The sequence below is a fragment of the Sinocyclocheilus grahami genome, unplaced genomic scaffold (assembly GCF_001515645.1).
Source record: "Sinocyclocheilus grahami isolate Dianchi unplaced genomic scaffold, SAMN03320097.WGS_v1.1 scaffold187.1, whole genome shotgun sequence".
Lineage (NCBI taxonomy): Eukaryota > Metazoa > Chordata > Actinopteri > Cypriniformes > Cyprinidae > Sinocyclocheilus > Sinocyclocheilus grahami.
In genome coordinates this window covers 525,552-538,859 of record NW_015505366.1, presented here as the reverse complement: position 1 = coordinate 538,859, position 13,308 = coordinate 525,552, and the positions used below count along the sequence as shown (strand labels likewise).

General features: G+C 36.2%; 1 protein-coding gene across 2 annotated transcripts; it reads right to left on the bottom strand.

Moving 5' to 3' along the window:
• Window positions 1-4,748: 4,748 nt before the first annotated feature.
• Window positions 4,749-9,720, bottom strand: LOC107594640 (transmembrane protein 125-like). 2 transcript variants are annotated; one of them, XM_016284761.1, is made up of 3 exons: window positions 9,638-9,720; window positions 8,762-9,557; window positions 4,749-5,959 (listed from the first exon to the last, which is right to left on the bottom strand). In XM_016284761.1, exon 3 carries the CDS (start codon window positions 5,893-5,895, stop codon window positions 5,227-5,229), a length of 669 nt encoding a protein of 222 aa, XP_016140247.1. In that variant the 5' UTR covers window positions 5,896-5,959; window positions 8,762-9,557; window positions 9,638-9,720; the 3' UTR covers window positions 4,749-5,226. The 2 variants fall into 2 exon arrangements, with proteins under 2 accessions (XP_016140247.1, XP_016140246.1); XM_016284760.1 differs by having other exon boundaries at window positions 8,762-9,720.
• Between the last annotated feature and the right edge of the window lie 3,588 nt (window positions 9,721-13,308).

Below are 13,308 nucleotides of genomic sequence, written 5' to 3'. Positions count from 1 at the left end.
ATATATATATATATATATATATATATATATATATATATATATATGATGTATTAGTTGTATTTCTTACTTTACTTGAACGTTTTTGACAGATTATCAACTGAGGACCAACTGAGAGAGGACAGCACCTGTGTATGTTGTGTGTTCTGTCTGTCCTTTTTCATCTGTGAGACAGCTACTGCTTTTCACACAGCAGTTGGACTGCTATTGCTTTTGTCTGAGATCAGGTCAGATCGCAAAGTTACTGAGAAACCCCTATGAAACAATGGATTTTGGGTTATAATCCAAATGTCTTATTACAGAAACATCCTAGAATCTACCTATATATGTTCTATTTAAAGAGATATTTTAACCCACACGTCGTTCCAAAACGATCTGTATTTCTTTGTTTTATTTAAACACAAAAGAATCTATTCATACAATAAAAGTCAGTAAGATTCAGTGTTATTGTTTTGAACCCCATTTACTTTCATTGTATGGACAAAAGCGGTTGAAACAATCAAAATATCATATTTTATATTCAACAAAAGAAAATAACAGACAGGTTCATGGTTATTAACATGAACTGAAACTAGAACTAAAACAAAAAAATGCATTACTTGAAATAAAGTAAAACGTTAACTGAAATAAAATAAAATACAAATTTTATTTCAGCTAGTTGCCAAGGCAACATTTCTCATTTTCATTTAAAGTTGAAGCACTAAAATAACTAAATCTAAATGAACTAAAACTTATTAAAGCTATATAGACATTAAAAACGAATAAAAATGACTGGTAACACTTTACAATAAGGTTTTTAACATTTGTTAATGTTAGTTAATGTGTTAACTGACACGAACAAACAATGAACAATACATTTATTACAGTATTTATTCATCTTTCTTAATGTTAGTTCATGAAAATACAGTTGTCACTGGTAGTTCATATTAGTTCACAGTGCATTAACTAATGTTAACAAGCACAACTTTTGATTTTAATAATGCATTAGTAAATGTTGGAATTAACATTAACTAAGATGAATAAATGCCGTTGAAGTATTGTTCATTCTTAGTTCATGTTAACTAAAGATGTTAACTAATGAACCTTATTGTAAAGTGTTACCAAATTACTAATGAATAAATGAATTAAATTAATTCAAAATATTAACAAAAAAATATAATAGTATACCAATGACTACATTTATATCTACCCTCATAAAGAGATTTAAACAATATTGTAATTAAACTTTACCTGATGTAAACGCAATACACTGATCAAATTGATGCGATTAAGCTCATAATCGTAGCAACCATAATTGTAGTAAAATATGTCTTCCAAACAGGCATGTAAACATCTTACTCTGATTATTGGAAATAATCACATTATTGGTGCACATGTAAATGTAGTCAATGATACTAAAATAACTCCGCTGGTTTGGAACGACATTAGGGTGTTTTTTTTTGTTGACAGAATTTTCATTTTTGAATTATCCCTTTAACTTGTCAGATATTCACTTAATCTGTTAAATTAATTCAAAATATTAACAAAAAAATATAATAGTATACCAATGACTACATTTATATCTACCCTCATAAAGAGATTTAAACAATATTGTAATTAAACTTTACCTGATGTAAACGCAATACACTGATCAAATTGATGCGATTAAGCTCATAATCGTAGCAACCATAATTGTAGTAAAATATGTCTTCCAAACAGGCATGTAAACATCTTACTCTGAATATTGGAAATAATCACATTATTGGTGCACATGTAAATGTAGTCAATGATACTAAAATAACTCCGCTGGTTTGGAACGACATTAGGGTGTTTTTTTTTGTTGACAGAATTTTCATTTTTGAATTATCCCTTTAACTTGTCAGATATTCACTTAATCTGCTTATTTTCATTTCTGCTGTAGGTGGCGGGAATATCTCTGTGTGATATGATCTTATGTCTGTAGAGCTGTAAACATAACCACAGGCCCAATGAAATGAATACCTTGTGCTCAAAATCAATGATTAATAAGGCAGCCTAGCTTACTGTTAGGACACCACTGTAACACTATATTTTCACCAGAGAGGCCCGTATCTTTGTCATTGGTTTGGTTTGGTTTGGTTTGTGCTCACTCAAAATACCACAAATGCCTACACACTTTTAAAAGTACAATGGAAAGTGGAAATGCTTAATGACTTTACCATGAACCGATCAGCAAATAACTGATGTGCTGTATTAATTATGATTGCATTTGTTTCTTTAATCCACAGCAGTCAACGCATCTGATCACACATCATTTTTTGTATGTAATTGGTGGGAAAATCCTCTCAGAGTTTCTTTCATTCAGCATGCATTGCACCACTTGTTTTATCAGTGCGACAGTCAGAGAGGCCCGTATCTTTGTCATTGGTTTGGTTTGGTTTGGTTTGTGCTCACTCAAAATACCACAAATGCCTACACACTTTTAAAAGTACAATGGAAAGTGGAAATGCTTAATGACTTTACCATGAACCGATCAGCAAATAACTGATGTGCTGTATTAATTATGATTGCATTTGTTTCTTTAATCCACAGCAGTCAACGCATCTGATCACACATAATTTTTTGTATGTAATTGGTGGGAAAATCCTCTCAGAGTTTCTTTCATTCAGCATGCATTGCACCACTTGTTTTATCAGTGCGACAGTTGTGTGTGTGTGTGTGTGTGTGGAATACTGTCTGCCACCTCTGCAGAGGCAGCAGAATATATTATTTGTCATGTCTAAACGGCTTCCTCCCTCATTTATTTACCAAAGGTCAATGGCGTGACAACATCTGATATTTATTTCACACTGAATATGAAATATGTATTTTTGATCTTTTTTTATTGACAACTTTTTTCCCTCAACAATATACTAAAGGTCATTGTGAGAAAATAAATTGATTTTTGTTTTGGCAAGCGTTTTTGTGATTCTTTTCTGTGCTGTATGGAAAGGCTTATTTTTTGTTTATTTACCTATGGATATTCCAGCTATTGAAATAAATTGCCGTTTTATGCAGGGGTATAACTATGAGTAATGGATAAAATATTTTCTTTTTCAATGATCCACGAATACGGGTGTTGTATGCATTGCTATTTTTGCTCGCCTTCATTTTTATCAGTCTCAACACATGACAGGCCAGTAGACGGGTGACAATGGGTCACAGAGTCAGCTATTGTTTACGTGGTGACTGAGCAGCTGTTGCACAATAGCCATCTTGTTGTGGGTAAGAACAGTCATTGGCCAACACCACCCAGCCCATGATAACGGTCCCTCAGCCCATTACTGGCCCTATCAGAACTTACTTCTGTCCTCACAGGATGGGCTATGGATGAATGACTCAGCTGCACGGTTTGTCAAACACAATTTCTCACACATGCAGAAAGGACCAAGCTGAAACATTTTAACCAGCCTGTAGATTTCTGTTATTTCTAGATTTTATGTTAAAAATAATACTTAGTAGTGTTTTGGAAAATCTAATGTTTGCTTTGCAAAGAGAACACATTGAATCTTGCTTCATGATGACTCTTTAAACTAAATCCCATCTATGATGTCCCCAAAAAGTATCTGGGCACCTAGGCCACAATGTATGAATGTCAGTGCATATAAAATGAAATAACAACCCAAGTAGCATACTGTAATACAATCAAATGTGCTTGGCTTTCCTTAAAAGTTCACTTATCTGAGCCACTTTTGCAATGACTTTTAACCATTATGTTCCAGGATCATTTTTAGTGGATGTTTGTGATGCATGAAGTCAGGGTACGTCCAAAATAGAGTTTTTTAAAGTGTTTTCCAGAAGTTGCTCCATACTGACACATCTGAAAACCCTTAAATCACCTTGCTGCACGTGCTTAAAATGTCATTTACACTCACTGATACAGAGAGACCAGATAAAATAAGATAAAATGATCATGCTATTCTACGCACAATTGTTGTATCCAAAATCCCACCACTCGCTGGTGCATGCAGGTTCAACTTAAAATAGCCATTTAATGTATGGTCTAAAATGCAACTCGTCAGCTGTTTTACCACAGGACAGCAATTGCAAGTACATATTTTGTCTTCTTTGCAGGAGCATAACAAGAAGATTGTACAAAGTAGCATTTGTTTAGTAACAATATGAAAGTGAATAGCATGCACCACAATGCCGGTAGAACCTATATAAAGGTCAGTTTTTGCTGTACAAAATAGAGAAAAATGTGTTTTTAAATGTAAATTTAGCTCCTCAATTTTTAGTCGCTTTGGATAAAAGTGTCTGCTAACTGAATAAATGTAAATCCAGATTAATGTGGAGGTAGCCTCAGTTCCCCTTGAGTTCACACAGGAGTCGTACCAGAGTAGCCACAGGTGTAGCTCATTGCATTAACTAGGGACAGTCTACTAAGGTGAGTCACAATCCAAAGTTTTATGTTGCTGCCGGCTTTTCCAAAGTAATTTCTCCAAAGTTGTCAAGGCAGAGCCTGAATGTTTTTCTATTATGCAAACAAATTGAAATAGATTTCCACTAAATGGCTACAACCTGCCATCTGTTTATCTCCATCTGTTTGTGAATGTTTTTCATAAGCACTCCAAAACAAAATACCAATAATTTGCATCAAAGTGTAGATCAACTTCACTGTTTCTACAAAGAAAAATATCCCTCTTTTCATTAGAAACATTTACTCACACACACACACACCAATAAAATCACAATGTGTTCACATCCTGCAGCTTGACATACTGATCCTTTATTTGATCCATAGCATTGCCTGCACAGGTTGTAGTATAAATCCACACATATGTGAATTCAGCTGACACAGTCAGTCAATTTGCTCACACATCAGAGCTCCTGAAAAGCTAAAGACATCCCATGATGGACAACCACTTGGTATGCTCACAGTTGCCCACATAAATAAAGCAGTCAAGGACATGCGCATATTGTAGTTGTCCAAAAGCGTTGGAGATAAAGCAGCATGTTTTATCTAAAATCAATTAAAGGTCAAACTTTAGATTATTTTTGTGCTTTTTCAGTACTTTTAACTGTACTTTATTGGAGTGACACATGTAAAAGCTGAATGTTTGTGCTTTAATGCCAGGATCCTTGATCCAAAATGTGAATCAAAATGTAATTGTAAATATCACATGTGATTTGTGCCTTAGTTTAACGGGTGCAAAGTATCATTGAGGGTGCTAGTTTTTCATCTCAGTTCCTGTTCAGTAAAAGAATGGTATATTTATTATGTAGTCACAATTATATCAGACGAGCCAGGCTTGAAGCAGTCTCTCTCCTTGCCTGCATCTGGCCTGAAATGCTGAAGATCCCCACTGTCCTCTCCCATCGTCTCTGCCCCAGTCCTGACCTCTCTAAGAGGAAAACTACTGCTGCGTAAATCCCGACCGCTAACGCTGTAACACTCCCACCTACCAGCATCACCACCCCGGATATATACATGTCATTCAGTGCCTTCCCAGGTTTGGGCATGTGGTAGGAAAGGGCCACATCCAGCAGGACAACTCCACAAATTAACAGAGAGATTCCCGTGATCAACATGACGAGGACGTCAGATAAACCACCGCTTTTTAGCATGTTGATCCGGCGCCTACTATGCACGCAGTTCATGTCCTGGACAGCAGAACTCAGCAACTGCTTGAGAAGGACAGCCAGAGCGAGAAGGCAAAGAACAGTTCCGGCGCCCAGTCGCCACTCACTGGAAAGGCTGGTGGTAGTGGAAAGGAGGCCTACGCCGCCCAGGCCGCAGCCTAAGATCAAGGCCACTGAAGCGCAGTAGCATAATAAGGATTTGCGTGGCTCGCTGAACCACCAGAGCTCCACCTGCTCCTCCAGGAGGTTCTGCTGGATGCGAGCCGGGTCAGGATGAAGGTGGCCCCGAGGAGGGGAATAGTCCTCCAGCTCTGACATGATGTTCACTGCTAATGGTGCTCAAGACAGGTCCCAGCTGTGAGAGGACACCTGGTTACAGTTCCTGGAGAAAACAAGTTGGAAATTAGGTAAGAAGATGCCATGTGTGCAGTTGACAAAATATACATTGTAAAAAATCCTGTTAAATTTATGATAAAAAAAAAAACTAGTAGATGTGGTTGCCAGAAATTCACATTAAAAAGGCATCATGGGATGGCATTTATGCCTGCATATTTCACAGTTCATAACTGAACATTTCATTATTTTTAATATCACTGATATACTGTAATATACCAATGTAATATACTTAAACATATAAATCTGCTTTTGTACCCTAAATTACATACTGATAACCAAAATAAAAATATGTTTGGTTAATAAATGTAAATGGCCAAATAAATGGCCATATGATGAATTAAATGTCATCAGGGTTTGCTACACTATGATGTAATACATATCACCAAAATAAAGCTATAAACATGATCTAAATAATATAAATTATAACATTAAAATACTTTTGTGTACATAATAAAGTATTTATAATTATTTATACAAAAATATGGCACATCACGCAGGGACTCATGGAGATGTCTTTTTTACTGTTTTTCACCATAAATTTATTAAATTGTAAAATTATATAATTTAAATTCTACTGTAAATTATATCATAATTCATACTAATACTGAGCAAAGGGTCTGAATACTTAGGACCATGTGATATTTCAGTTTTTCTTTTTTAATAAATCTGCAAAAATGTCAACAATTCTGTGTTTTTCTGTCAATATGGGGTGCTGTGTGTACATTAATGAGGAAAAAAAATGAACTTAAATGATTTAGCAAATGGCTGCAATATAACAAAGAGTGAAAAATTTAAGGGGGTCTGAATACTTTCCGTACCCACTGTATATATATATATATATTGAAATACTTTTCTTTATATGATGAACAGGTTGTATTGTTACTGAAATGCCTGTTTTTTTTTTCTTCTTTTTAAACAAATTTGTCAATGAAAAACAAATGATCTGTGACTGGACTGGACTAATCATTATCAAAGATACATTTTAGAAGTCCCATCCGGATCTTGCTCAATTTGGCTTGAAAATCTGAGGGGTCAAATGCCATCAGTGTCACTGAACAAAACAGGGAAATAAGGTATGTTCATCTGCACATCACTCTCCCCATTCCCCAAAATATGCAAAGTTTAACTAAATGTTGCAAATATTATGTAAATTATTCAGTGGGGTTTTAAAACAGCATTTTGGAGTCAGACCAAGCTGCTTAATGGCTAAAACGCCAATTTATTTATGAGGTTGTTCTTAAAATCAATTTATTATGTGGTCAAACAATGAACACAAGGTTTTAATTGAAACACTTGTGTTTAGTCTAAAGCCTGTTAATGTGGCTGGGGATAACCATGTGGATGTGTGTGGAGAGAGAATAAAGATTTTAAGTAGTGTGAGAAGACCATTTCCCTTCTGCTCAGGGGCTCAGGCATTAATTCCTTTACAAATGGCCTGTCTCTGTGGTCCCTCTGACCCTCAACGTTGCAGGACAGACAGCTTGTCTTTACAATCCCGTAAGTGGCTTTGCCTTCACAGTCAGCACTGCTGCACCAGCACACTGCATCTGCTCCTAAACTACATTGCATACATTATAATCACAGACCACAAATTGTTTTGCTTTTTATCCAGGACCAGTGACATTATTTTGCACTGTTTGTTCAAAGTCAGTCACTCGCACGCGTGTAGCCATAGGGATTGTGTACATGCACGTTTGTGAAGCTTTGATAATTAAGTCCCTGTAGACCTGAGTCTCATATCACTGACATACTGCTTCCCTGTGACTGAGGTGAGGCATGAAGAGGGAAAAATGAAAACAAGAAAGATGAAAATTCTGTTATTTACTCACCCTCATGTTATTCCAAACCCATATGGGTCCTTGTTTGGAACAAAAATTTTGAAATTGTAAAGAATAAAATTAGTCACTTTTTTCTAATGCCATTACAATGAATAGGGACTTTCAAGCTTCAAAAAGGAAGCAAAAGAAAGTATCATAAAGGTGGGACATAAGATTTATGCGTTATATCCAAATCTTTATGTGTGAAAAACTGAAAATCCCATCCTAGTTCTAGACACATCTAATTTGTGAATGAATTACTCTTTTACAGTGAGATCTTCTCAATGAATCTGTTGATCCAGTTCACAAAACCAGTCTGAATGATTTGTTCATTAATCAGATTGATCCACTTCTTTGAGTTCAGCTCACTGACTCACTTATTCATTCATTCATTCATGGATGGGAAGATTATCAATGGGTAACAAGGTAAATTATTGTCTGTTTCTCACAGAATTTATCATATGACTTGAGAAGACTTGGAATATAGTGTACATGTAATATGAACCACTTTATGATGCTTTTATAGAGTTTTTGGAAGCTTGAAAGTTGCATTATGAATCTCTATTTTGTGTTTCACACAAGAAAGAACAGGTTTGAAACACATAAGGGTGAGTAAATGCTGACAGAATGTTCATTTTGGGGTGTGCTATCCCTATAAATATTAATATTAATTATTAATGTTTCTTTTACAGCAAGTCAGAAAGCAAAAAATCACAACAAACACAGCACTGATTTTCACTGATTTTAGTTGTTGTACAATTTCTGCACCCCTTGCGTTCCCAGTTATGTTATAGAGATAATGTAGTTCAACCCGTCTTATCCCATATGCCCAATCTAAAAGATTACCTGGTATGAGAGCTCTTCAACCCTATCGAAGCATCTAATCATCTTTTTAATTTCAAAACTTTTATGAAAATATCATGAATGTGATCATAGATGGGTGCCTTATGTTACATTGGTGGTGTACTCACCCTAAAGAGTTAGAAAGCGTCTGAGATGAGAGTGCTTCTCCATGTGGCAGTTTATCATTCTCTGGTGTGTTTACTTTCAGTTATTTCCTCAACAGAGTGCGGAGAGAGAAAGGACAGCAAGGAAATATTCTATATCACCTTGGGACTTGATTTGAGCTTATTATGTGTCCTTCACCTTAGCCTATACTTAAAAATAATTTCTAAAAATATGACTTTCGGTTTTGATTCGCAATGGTTCCTTTCCTTGGGAAGTTGTCCTCTTTTCCTCTCACTGACAGGTGCAGTCCAGACTCCAAAGTATATTTTTAAGACTGCCTGCGTGAACACAACCAGGCTGACCAGACAGGTGAAAGTGTGCAAGATGTAATTCTTAGTTTTAAAGCATTTATAATTATTAGTAGTCAGATTCCTTTAGGCTGACATGGCTGATTTGTCAGTATATCGGCCTTGGGGCTGGACAGCCGTCCAACTTAGCCCTCAATATAAAAGAACAGTCCACAGTCAGTTTGCCTGCAAGGTCTCTCTGAGGTTATTTCTTAGCCAAAATGTCCCTGGCTGTCAGTGCGTGAGTGATCCACAAACCAGGACAGAGGTTTTCAGGTTTAGGAACATTCTGACAGTGTACCTCCTCCTCTTTCTTGGATCATGTTGCTGTTGGCTACTGAAGTTTGGTGATTTTCTTGAAGATTTAGAGCAAATGGCATCTTTCCCGTCAGGTGTGAATGCTGAGCATTGTGGCAGGCCAAGCGCGCCATTCATTCTCTGTTGTATCTCGGACTGCAGGTCTCCGATGTATCTGAAAAAGAAGCATTCATAAAGCAGGCTCTTGTCTTGTCTCCGGTCACCATATAACAGCTGATGCCTTGTCTAGCATACTCTTCTCTGCCTGGTTGCTAGACACAGACAATGGAGCAAGTCTCTGAGTTCTTCTCTTGGCCAGGATGAGACAGGTCACTATCTGTATGGAGACAAAGGAAGCAAAGAATTGACAGTTAGATGTGAAGGGGATGTGTAAAGGATATGCAGTATGTCTAATTCGTCAGGGTTTAATTAATTGCTTTTGGTTGTTAAGGGAGGAAACTGTTCTGAATCGAGATCTGAGCAGGGGCGGAGTTTTCTTTTTCCTTATAAGGTGAGAGAAACCTTTGCAGCAAGATGGAAATGGATGGAAAATGTCCAGAAAACATTCATGAAAAATTCAGTTTTTTTAAATATATATATTCTGAAGACTTGTTGAAAGTTCACTATATATGAACTCCTATGGAGGCACCATTTTAGAAAGTGTTCAAAAGTGTCACAAAAGTGTCAAACGTTGTTCCAAAAAGAAGGGAACTTAATTATGCTGCCTTTTAAGATGCATCAAATAGGCCAAATTCTCAGTCAGCATTGCATATGTTCTTTACAGAGTAATCACTCCCATAATGAACTGCAACAAGTTCAGTGAAATAATAAATTCAACATGAAATCCAATGTATACAAATATTATGTGAGAAGAGTAGTATGTCAGAATTCACAGTATTCATAATGTGATGACCTACTACTTCTACTATTACTCCTACTACTAGATTCTGAAGTGTGCATCCAATGGATACTTTACTATCCCATGAGGCCACGGGAAAGGATTTGTGAATGGCTGTGTTTGGCGATGCAACTGACACTGGCAGGTCACATGACAATTACAACATGGCCAATATAGTATGTTTGGATTACATTCATATAACACACATTCATAGGACATCATTTTTATTGTCACAAAGTAAATACTTATTCAAAAGCAGTAACTGTAATTGTTGGTTATGATTAATTAATTCAGTACCCAAATCTATTGATAAAACACAAATCAGTTTAATTAAAAAATCTCTAATGTATACAATACATCAATAACCCTAACATAAGGTCTGATGGGCTGATTGTTAGCTTAGCAACATGCTAACTCCAAATCTGGAATAAATTGTGAGTTGAGTTGTTGCCCATGTAGTGTGTTCAAAATCAGTCACTTAAAAGTTTACATATTGTATTTGTTAGGATACTGCCTTAGAAGGCAGCTGCCTATGCACAGTATGCTAGATTTTGGACCAGACCACATTTTAGCAAGTCTTTTTCTTGCTCAAATGTTAAAACATGTTCCCTTAAGATATAGAATATTTAAGAATGTTTTAGAATTTAAAAGATCCTTAAGAATCTCTTTTTATTTAATACAGATAGGCCTATTGCTCATGGCACAAACACACAATAGGCTAAACTCTAAATTCTACTCATTAGTATTAAATGAGTTATGTTGTGCTGTACCTGAAAAGGAAGAAATTAATCACGAATCACGAATCAATGAATCATCTATTTTGTATAAGATTTGGGTCCTGGTGGACCAATAGTGAGTTGTTATAGTCATGCTACTTGCTGCCCTCTCCTTCCTGCTTAATCCACATTTTATCAGCCTGCACACACATGGCTCAAGTTACTGTCAGGCATAACCTCAGGAATAAACCACAAACAGCAGCTGGCCTGGACCCTGCCTTCTGAGCTGCATAAACCACTCTTGATTTTTCACTCTTAATCTCTTATTGCAACTGAGAGAAAAGCTCACTGTTTCTCTGTTTCTTATCTGTCTCTTTTCCCCCCGTGTTGCACTGCTGTTCTGTTGGCTAGGGAGGTATAGCCTTTTTAAAAAGCACAGCTCCCGCTCCCAGTGCTCTTTCTTTTCTTCATAAAAGTTAACATATGCCACGTACCTTATTCCATCATTTCACTTCAAGACTCAGTGGTGTCATTACATCCTCTACTTCCATCAGTACACTTGCCTCTAAAGAACACTCTTTCATTCCAAACCCTCACTGCAGCTAACCACTACATTCATAGGGGAAAACAGAACACAAAATGACAGATTACTCAATCTTACTCTGCGCAAATTCTCAATGCACTCTATGTATGATTAACTTGACAACAATAGACCTGGTATGGCTTTTATGGGTGTGCAAATAGTGCAGAAACATGACATCAGACATATTTCTCTAAAAACCTTTGTGCATGTCAGTAAAGGCTAAATATATACTACACGACTTTTTCTCCGATTTGCAGTCTGTGTGCATCGACACTAGTTGCTGAAAGTCAAAGCCAATCTGCAGATTTTTGGTATAAAGGCTGGAATACACTACACGACTTTTAAAATTTAAAGAGATTTGAAAACAATAGGCATCATACACTTGACAGCTGAGGGCCACACACTACCAGACTTTCAAGTCACACCAAACAACAAACTCACACAGAAACTTGTGCCTCAGCCTGGGGCCCCAAATTGGCTCAAAATGTTGAAAATGTTTGATATGTTACAACTGGATGGAATCAAAGTCTCAAGCTAAAAAATCATAGTCTGTGCCCATCATACACTAAGCAATTTTCTGTGAAACTCCAACTGCCCAGAATCTGGGCATTTTCGGCAACTATTCAACATTCAACATAAGGCTGGAATACACTGTGCAAATAGTATATTTCAGCCTTAGGTTGACAGATTTCACAAAAATTGTGTAGCATATGATGGACAGAGACTCTTTAGTTTCAGACTGTTCCATCCAGTTGGAGGATATTGAATATGTTCGATATTTTGAGCCAATTTTAGAGCACATATTGTTTTAATTTGTGACGCATCTCCTAGCAACAAGGTGCATGTTTCTGCATGAGTTTGTTGTATTTGGAACAATGTGAAAGGCTAGTATTGTGTGATCCTCAGTCGTTTAGTATATGATGCCCAGTATTACTGTGTAACCAATTTGGCAAGTGTACAATGTCTAGTGTTTTCAGGTCGGTTCAGATGTAGTGTATTCCAGTGTTAAGGGTGTTATTTTGTCTGGTAAGGTGTACAGTGTTATGTATTCACTGCTGTTCGGGTGCTTGATTTTCCTGTTTTGAGCACAGCTGCAAAATTAACCACTAATTAAATCCCCAATTAACCAGCCCGTCCACCCAGCTCTAGTAATTGCCTTTCGTAATTGCATTAACATAAAAGTTTTACTTTGCACTTCATCTGTTCTCATTAATTTTAATACATTTTACTATTAATTAATCCAGTTGGTCTTAATGATTAATCAACAAATCATTTGATAGCCTATGTATATAGATTTGCAATTTATTTCATTATTCATACACACAAGGGCTTTAATAGAGCATAACTTGTGCTACCCTATAAAGAGTGTTCCTAAACAATATTTTTTATTTTAACTTTAAATCAGGCTACATTTAAAAAAAACAATATTAGTAATTCTTCAGAAAAAAATACTGACATACATTTAATTTTTCCCAAAGGCACAGATAGTAGATATATTTCAGATATATTGCTTATCTGAAAATGGTGACACCCTGTGGTTCAGTAAGTAGACACCTTACACAAGCATCAGTCAATATGTATTGTCATGCAAAGACAGAATATCTCCAGAATATCTGCAGTGAACACATTGTGTGCCATTTTTCTCCCTGTGGTTCTGAAACGTTACCCTGCATTTAATATTGAAACTTGTGTCTCAATACAGTCAGTGAATACTGTATACTCAATTAAG

What these genes read in the sequence shown, in the direction of transcription:
- LOC107594640 (XM_016284760.1), bottom strand. Translation starts at nt 5,895, where the DNA reads ATGTCAGAGCTGGAGGACTATTCCCCTCCTCGGGGCCACCTTCATCCT.